This window comes from Malus domestica, chromosome 05 (assembly GCF_042453785.1).
Source record: "Malus domestica chromosome 05, GDT2T_hap1".
NCBI lineage: Eukaryota > Viridiplantae > Streptophyta > Magnoliopsida > Rosales > Rosaceae > Malus > Malus domestica.
Genome location: NC_091665.1, coordinates 21765331 through 21774281, shown reverse-complemented (window position 1 = coordinate 21774281; position 8951 = coordinate 21765331). Strand labels below are relative to the sequence as shown.

General features: G+C 41.2%; 1 protein-coding gene across 1 annotated transcript; it reads right to left on the bottom strand.

The window, feature by feature from the left end:
* Window positions 1–7057: 7057 nt before the first annotated feature.
* Window positions 7058–8515, bottom strand: LOC114825098 (F-box protein SKIP22-like). Its single transcript, XM_029103442.2, has one exon. The coding sequence runs from the start codon at window positions 8513–8515 to the stop codon at window positions 7058–7060; it is 1458 nt and encodes a 485-aa protein (XP_028959275.2).
* Between the last annotated feature and the right edge of the window lie 436 nt (window positions 8516–8951).

The window sequence follows — 8951 nt, the reverse complement described above, 5'->3', positions numbered from 1 at the left end:
CAGTTATCAACATATTAACCCACAGGTTTATGAAAACCCATATATCATGATCAAAATAGGTTTTTCGAAACCTAGCATGTCGTGCAATGTCTCAAATCATAACTCATATATAATAATCACTAGTGAATTGTCCAATAACCTCCAGGCCCTATGCCGGCTCCTTGTCTCTGAGCAGACAGTCAAAGGAAAATACACTCCAGGCCCTATGCCGGCTCCCCATCCCTGTGCTAAATAACCAGAGGAAACACACTCCAAACCCTATGCCAACACCATACCGTCGCCTGGGACGGACCAGAATCTATCCCTACGTTCCATAGCGGAATGGACCACTAGGTAAGTACAAACCATTGAACATATATATATAGAAAATCAACTTCATAGTATAAAGTCATCCATCATCTATACTATAAAGAAGTGTTCTAATCATGTTCTAAATATCATATCGTCATCTATCAGATATTCTATAAGAACACGGGTTATAGGAAAAATAGTAATAATTCAAAATAGTCTCAGTAAACATGTTATCTCAAAGCGTCTCACAAAACATAATTGTTAAATCATGCTTTTCATGTATGCATTTCTACTATCAAAACATGCATTTTAGAAGGGGTCCACTCACAAATACTTAGCCGCCGAAGAGCCACGCAAACTAGCGAAGATGGAAACGCCACAATAATTGCCCCTAAGCACATAAAGACTCAAATTAATAAAACTCTATTATAACAATTGAATTTGGGAAAACGAACGTTGGAAATGGATTCAAGACGTCGAATTACCCTGAGAAGAGTCCCGGATAAATTCCGTAAAAGTCAACAGGGGAATATTCTAGAGAATATTCCACCGGATAGGACTTGGGTCTTAAGGGTGTTGGGTTAAGCCTAGGGGATTTAGGGTTTAGAGGGCACGGGCCTAAGGCCCTAAGGAACATGACCTGAAAGCCTTAGGGTTTTTGAAATCAATTTAATAAACAAAAATAATTAAAAAGGTTGGGGTTGGGCTTAGGGCCTCCAACAACTACAGCCCAAAGGCCTTAAGCCTAAGGGCTTTTGGGTTCTGAAGAGGATGGGCCTATGGCCCTAAATAAAACGGTCCAAAGGCCTTTTTATTTAAAATTAAAACAAAATAAATAAATAAAAGAAATGGGTTTGGGTTGGGCTCGGCAGGAAAGGCCCGATGGGCGTTTGATGGGTCGCCAAACCCAAGGAAGAAGAAGACCGGAATTCGGCCAGAAACTTCCCTAACTTTAAACACTCATAACTTTGTCAATACTTAATGAAATCGAGTGATTCAAAAACGGAAATCATATCCCTCGAAGAGATGAAGAGCATGATACCTCGCACGATGTCTAACTCACCGTGGTTTGGCCAGAAAATGCCTCGAAGGCCTCGAAGGTCGCCGGAAACTGGGTAAGATTCAAATGGATATAACTTCTTCAATATTCAACGAAATTGGGTGAAATAAAAAGGAAAGTTGTAGTACTCAGCGAGACGAAGAGATTACTACCTTGCAAACCGGCCAACTCGCTGTGGTTTGGCTGGAAATTGCCTCAAAATGGGCGGTGCTGCTCGTCGAAAAACGTGGAGAAATTCCTGAGGTGGTTTCTTCGTGGTTTGACGTCTAAAACATGTACAAAAGTTTAGTCAACAACTATAGACAAGAGAAGGATTAATTCAAAGGTCTAGAATCTTACTCTCATGCTGGGGAATCGATAACCGATGTCGAACAAGGCGGCTCAGCCACGGTGATGCAGTTGCAGAGTTAAGAGATTGAAGTAAGAGAGTCTAAGAGAGATTAGGGACATCCCACAAGTGAGGGTGGCATCTGGTGGTCGTCTCCAAAGCACCATCTCGGTGCTAGCTATGGAAGGAGAGAACTGTGAGGGAGAAGGATAAAAATGAGACAGAAAGGGAGTTCGGGGAGAAGGAGAGCAGAGAGAGAAAGATAATGAATGCCACGTGGTACACAGGCAAGAGGAAACCGGGGACAACAAAACAGGGGTGGACCCCTTGGGCACATCATTTAAGGGTCTAAAACCATTTTTAAAAGGAAAAATATCCCAAACTTAGTAAAAATATAAAATTACCTTTTCTGTTTCGTAAATCTCGGGACGGGTTGTTACAAAGATTAATCGAAAAGTTTGAAAATTTCAGATTTAAAATCATATCTCAGGCTGCAAATCGAATAAAAAACGTAAAATTTTAAAACTGCTCACCTTAAATACAGAGGCCTTCGCAGGCTACAAAGAAACGCCAAAAACCCAAAAAACTGGATCTCCTGAATCCAAAAACAAAACCAAATCAACCACCATCACCCAGAATTTGAAGCCACAAACAAAATCCCCAAAATCAAAACCAAAAAATGTAAACAAAACACCCATTTATAAATCCAAATTGACACTCCCAAGTGCAAGACTCTAAACTCCAATTGTACTTTCTCAACTTTAGCTATTTCAGCTGCATAACATTAAAAATAATAACAATAATAATTTAACTATAATTAACTAATCTGATTTAAGATTAATAAAAAAGCATGGAACTTTCAGCTTTAAAATCACATCTCAAACTGCAAGTCGAATCAAAAGCGTAGAATTTCAAAACTGGTCACCTTAAATACAAAGGCATTCGTAAGCTGCAAAGAAACATCAGAAACCAGAAAAACCGGATCTCTTGAAACAAAAAGCAAAACCAAATTTACCACCATCACCCAGAATCTGAAGCCATAAACAAAATCCCCAAAATCACAACCAAAATATTTAAACAAAAAACCCATTTATAAATCCAAATTTACACTCCCAATCATATAACATTCAAAGCAAAGAATTACCTTCACTAAATCGGTAGCAGGCAACGCGATCCTTTATGGGCTCCAAATATTTGGCAAATCGAGACCAATTGACTATTTGTCAGTGAGAGAACGATGTAGTCTGCAACCCCCAACAAAACGATCTAAACAAATTTTACTAACTTAACCGTTTTCTGCAAAAAATCGAGACACATAGAGAACTTGAAATCGGAAAGCGAGGCAAGGAAAGGTCTGAGAGAAACAAAAGGGTTTGTGAGACAGAGACGGAAATGGAAAGAAGAGTTCAGAAAAAAGAGAGGTTGTGGTCCATGAAGAAGAGATACCCCTTCTGAAATCATCGATGACAAACGCGTGACACCTTTTAACCATGCAAGCAACGAAAAACACGCCTGGGAACAAACCAAATCGAGGGCATTTTCGCCACTCCACTGTCCGTGAACAGTACGTGTTGGTTTGAGTTTTAGTATAGAAAAATAATGTTGGTTTTGGGCGCTAGCTTTCATGAAATTCTTAGGTCCTCTCAGAGAAACATGTCACCGTACGCCCATGAAATACAATTAAACAAGAACCGGAATGATGTAGTCCTCTTATGGGACACAAGAATTTCTCTTAGCACCCAATTCGTCCAAAGAATGTCTTGCTGAAGAAGAATAAATACCAAACAAGTTGGTAGTTCACGAGAACCGCAAAGTCGATCATATGAAATTAGGATTGTCCCTGACGAAATGCGTCGGGGAGACTTATACAATTGAGATTTCAATAGGAAGCCCGAATAAAATTGAAGATGAGTTAATCTCCATGTAAAGGAGTTGGTTCTTGCATTGCATGAACCACATGGATTGTCTTGTACATTGAATGAAATATGGAAGCGATAGTCGGTTTTTGCAGTCTTTAATCTTTTTGCTAAGGTTTTGAGATACTACAACAACAACAAAGCCTTTTCCCATTAAGTGGGGTCGGCTATATGAATCCTAGAACACCATTGCATTCGGTTTTGCGTCACGTCTTCCGTTAGATCCAAGTACTCTTAAGTCTTTTCTTAGAATCTCTTCCAAAGTCTTCCTAGGTCTTCCTCTACCCCTTCAACCCTGAACTTATGTCCCGTAATCTCATCTTCTAACCGGAGCGTCAGTAGGCCTTCATTTCACATGTCCAAACCCCTGTAACCGATTTTCTCTCATCTTTCCTTCAATTTCGGCTACTCCTACTTTACCACGGATATCCTCATTCCAAATCTTATCATTTCTCATGTGCCCACACATCCAACGAAGCATTCTCATCTCCGTTACACCCATTTTATCTACGTGTTGATGCTTCACCGTCCAACATTTCGTGCCATAATGACACGCTGGACCTTGATATTCTCCAAACACTAGGGTAGACACGTGCTGGCCGACACCCGAAGGTGACAAATTAGGATGCATGAGAACTAGAAACAATTAACCGACATAACTAAAACTTGTAAATTTAATTATAATGAATATGCATTTATGGAACGTGTTCAGAGCATACAACTAATCCGAGACAAAAAAATAGAATAATATAAAAATGAATGAACAAAGAGATGGGTCCTACACCAAGAGAACTCGAAGATGCCAATGCGAGAGTGCCTTGACGCCACGATTGTACGCCTCGAATCTAAATTCTGAGGGGGCGCAAAACAAAACACGAGTGGACAAAGTTTATATATAAGTAATATTGAAACAGTTATTCATCAACATACTAACCCCCAAAGTTTAGGAAAACTCAATAGTATAATATGTAATAGGTTTCCGAAAACCCTAGCATGCCATAAAACCTTCGCGTAAAACATATATCGTATATAATATGCTTAGTAGTGTTATCATAATCGGAGCTCAGTAACTAAAATATCATATTGTAAAACCACGTTCATAAGTAGGTATATAGTCATCAATCATATATACCACAAAGAACATAAAATCGATAAAGCATGATAATATAACATAAAGTGTAAATCCAATTTACTCATAAACATTTCATGTATGCATTTCTAATAGTAAAATATGCATTTTATAAGGGGTCCACTCATAGATACTTCGTCTTCGAAGAGCCATGTAAATAAGAGGGGATGAAAACGTCATACACAATTGCACCTAAGCACATAAAGGTGCCAATTAATAAAACTATACTAAAACGGTTGAATTTCGGGAAATGAATGTCATAAATGGATTCAGGACGTTGAAAAAAATAAAGAGGGACTTCGGATACTCCCATGCGCCGATTTGGGTCGTCGGAAAGTTAGTTGGAAAAGTCGCCGACGCCACTGTGAATGGGCGGTGGAGAACAGTACCTCGGTGGAGGCGCGTGTGCTTAAAGCGTCGGCCAAGACAGACACCCACGCGCGCCATGTGCAAGCCCACACACAGACTGGGTTCTGGGTTTTGAGCTTGGGTTATTTAGGTTTGGGCCTAAAGTTTGGGCTGGGTTCCATGGCCCAAATGCCTGGTTTGAGTTTTAGGGTTAATGGGTTTGGGCTACCAGGTCAGGTCCACCATATTTTTAGATCGGTTCTCACAGAGACAAAAACCGGAGCTTCCCAAGCTCCAGTCAACCTCGATTCTCTACCATAACCTACGATCTACCCACCAAATTGAAGGCAAACAAGAATAGATTAGGATTATACCTTTGGTTTCCCAAGTAGTGATCGGAGTTGGGTGGAGAAGGACTTGGAATTCATGGCATTCTCGTTGGAAATCTGGGGAAGTCTTATTGAGTAGTTTTTTGTCACAAACATCGCCAAAACAACTCAAAATCGTCCCAAACTCACATAAAAACACTATCCAAGAGATTCTAGTGGCAGCGCCAAGGTGCCACAAGACACGGGAAGGTTTGAGTGTTCTTCTATTGCTCCAGTGTTCGTGGAGCTCGCAAGGCTAAAGGGTAAAGGTGGCGAGTGGTGCAAGGGGGAAGGAAATGATGTAGCGATGGAGAAAGAGAGGTCTGAGAAGGAGAGAGACATAAACGGAATGGAGAGAGAGAAAGAGATGACCTTACCAGGAGAGATATTTTAAGGAGGGGTTGTGCCACGTGGCAGACAAGGGGGGAGAGAGGCCGGGGGACCAAAAAGCAAGTGGGCCACACTCGGCTCACCATTTAAGACCTAAGCAAACCCATTTCAAAATAAATATCCCAATCTTAGTGAAGTTACAAAAATGCCCTTTCATTCCGTAAATTTCGAGACGGGTTGTTACACATAAAGCATTGCCGGCCTTATTGCCGTCCTATAAAATTTTCCCTTGAGTTTCAATGACATACGACAATCACACAACATGACGGATGCACTCTTCCACTTCATCCATCCAACTTGTATTCTATGGTTGAGGTCTCCATCCAACTCTCCGTTCTTTTGCAAGATAGATCCTAGGTAGCGAAAGCAGTTGCTCTTTGGTACTTCCTGATTTCCAATCCTCACCCCTAACTCATTTGAGCCTCTGTTTGCAGTGAACTTGCACTCCATATACTCTGTCTTTGACTGACTTAGGCGAAGACCTCGAGATACTAAGGAGAGAATTTTTGAGTTTCAGTTTTTTGTGTGTTTCTTCACTCTCTCTGTCAAATATAAAGCTCTTTTGGTGTTTAAGGGTTGCTAGCAAGAAATAAATAGTTAGAGCTCTTTCCTCCTTACACAGCTCAAGTTTGCGGTTTGAAGTTAGGGTAGAGGAGATGAGGAATTTTTCAATCTTAAAGGGTACCGAGACTCGAATTTATGCATTTGTTGAGAGCTTATTCCTTGAGAACAACAGACTATAGCACTTAAGACTAAAGCAACACTAGGGGAATGTTCAACTTGTCTTTTGAATTTGATTTGTGGATGTCGTCATAACGACTATTCAAAACTGTGGTTCAATTCAGTCAACAGAATGTTACCTAGAAGTTTATAACCAAGCAAATTTAACCAAACAAGAAGCTGCTCGTGTGCACTCAGCACCGGCAGAAATAAATAAAAATTTGGAAAATAATGCAGCAGAGCAGCTTATATGCACATCAAAAGCAGAGACCAACACCAAAACACCAAAACTTTAACATCAAATCATATCCAAAATCCAACTGTAATCAACATAAGCAACAACGATGTACACAGTTCACATCAACAAGAAGAAAAAAAAAACAGCTAAAATTTACAATAACTTGGTCTTAATACTAGCTGGAGATTAAACAAGATGCTTATTATATATACTATGCATACGAAACATGAACCTGCAGCTTCAGTTCCAGCAACTTCCAAGCGACCAGATCAGATATTGAACCCTCCCAGATCGCAATTGGGTGAAAAATTACGCCGCATACCAGATCTTCGGGGTTGTTGTAGAAGAGGGTGTGCTTGTCCAGTAGGATCAATTGCACCAAAGAGTGGAAATCGGTCATAATCTCCACCAATTATTCCACCAATCCTTGGAGGTACAAATGGGTTAGGGTCCCTCCTGATACGGTTGAAATAAGGCCTCTCAAATGATCTCCACCTCACTACTGCTTTCATTTGTTGCTTCCTAGTCTCCCAATTTCCAACAAATCTAAACTTCCAGTTAGTCACTGTTCCTTCACCTCCAGTTCCTTCTCCTCCACTACCATTACCGAACTCCTCAGTGTACTTCTGCTTCCACAACTCATCATTATTACCAAGATTTTGCAGCTCCTTACTAACACAACCCACCTTGGCAATGTCAACACCAGCCAGTGGCTCCAGAATCTTCATTTTGAGCTCCGGTGGAAGGCGCATAAGGCTCGGTGGTGCAGGCAAACCAGCCTTTGCGCAAAGATCAATCAGCAATGGGAATGTGATCCCATCTTTCACAATCTTCGATAACTCTAAAACGAACCCATCTCTGTCATTGACATTTTGGGTTCCATAAACGAATTCAATCGTTGGGGCAAATCTGTTTTTGTCCAAACAGACCTGATAGGGCGAAGAACCGCCATTTGCCAAAGACCCATAAACATTCACAAAATGCCCCAAATTCTGAAACTTCAACACAACCCTTTCAACCTCTTTACCAGTATTGCCCCGATTTCGCAATATCTCAGGCAGAGTATACGAAAGCGAAATCGTTGAACCCGTCCTTTGATCGGCCAGCATACCCGAAATCGAATCGAAGCCAACGAAACCAGACTCTAAGAGCACAGCATGTACAGCAATCACCAATAGCTTGTGATTGCTATGGTCGTCTCCCAACTCTTCCCTCAGTACCCTCTTCAAGAAAAATGGAACCGAGTATTTCTTCAACCCTAGCCCATCAGACGGGTCATCAATATCCATACATTCGGCACCAGAAACCACTAGGGTTTCAGAATTCGAACCTCCAGACCTCTGTTCTTCAGCAATTAAATCGGCCAAAACAGCCCCTTCGTCAATTAGGGTTTCGGAGTTTAGGAAATTCGAACACTGGGGCTCAGTTCGATTTGGGGATTCTGCGGACGAATGCGAAATTGGATGGAGAGGCGAAGCCAGGGCTTGGGAGGAGGGGTCGAGAGTGTAGAAGACAAGGTCGCCGGAGGTGATGCCGAGGGAGCGGAGGGGGTCGTGAGGGGATGGCGCATGGAGCTCGTTGCGGCGGTTGAGGGAGAGGCGGAGGGAGGAAGGAGCGGCGGAGATTAGTTGGGAGACGGTTTGTTTGAGGTGGTGGAGAGAGCAGAGATCGGGGACCTCCACTCGGATGGTCTCTTTGGTTTCTATCAATCGCAATCTCAGTTTCATGCTTTCTTTCTGGTTTTTGATTTTTTTTTGGGTAAACGTGAAATGCAAGTGTTGGATTTTATGTATGAAAACTAACCAAAACACCCATAAAACTTTCTTTTTAATCATCAGGACAAAACTTAACAAAAATACCAATCATGCCCTTCACACATGCATACAAGATTGCTCAACAATGAAGGTGACACTTTCAGAAAAAATTTGCTTGGCAAAGTTAAGGTGGCAAACATTGCAGCAACCAAGACAATATGGATTCATGTGGCCTTCAACAGTTTTCAGAAATAGTGCTGACATCTTTCAGAAACAATGTGTTGTCACTATCCAAAAAGTTGTAAATATTGAAAAGTTATTTTGTTTTTTTAGGAATAAGCTTTTGTATATAAGGGAGCATTTCCTCCTATGCAAGACACACGAAAAAAAAACACAGCTCAACACCTGG

What these genes read in the sequence shown, in the direction of transcription:
- LOC114825098 (XM_029103442.2), bottom strand. Translation starts at nt 8,515, where the DNA reads ATGAAACTGAGATTGCGATTGATAGAAACCAAAGAGACCATCCGAGTG.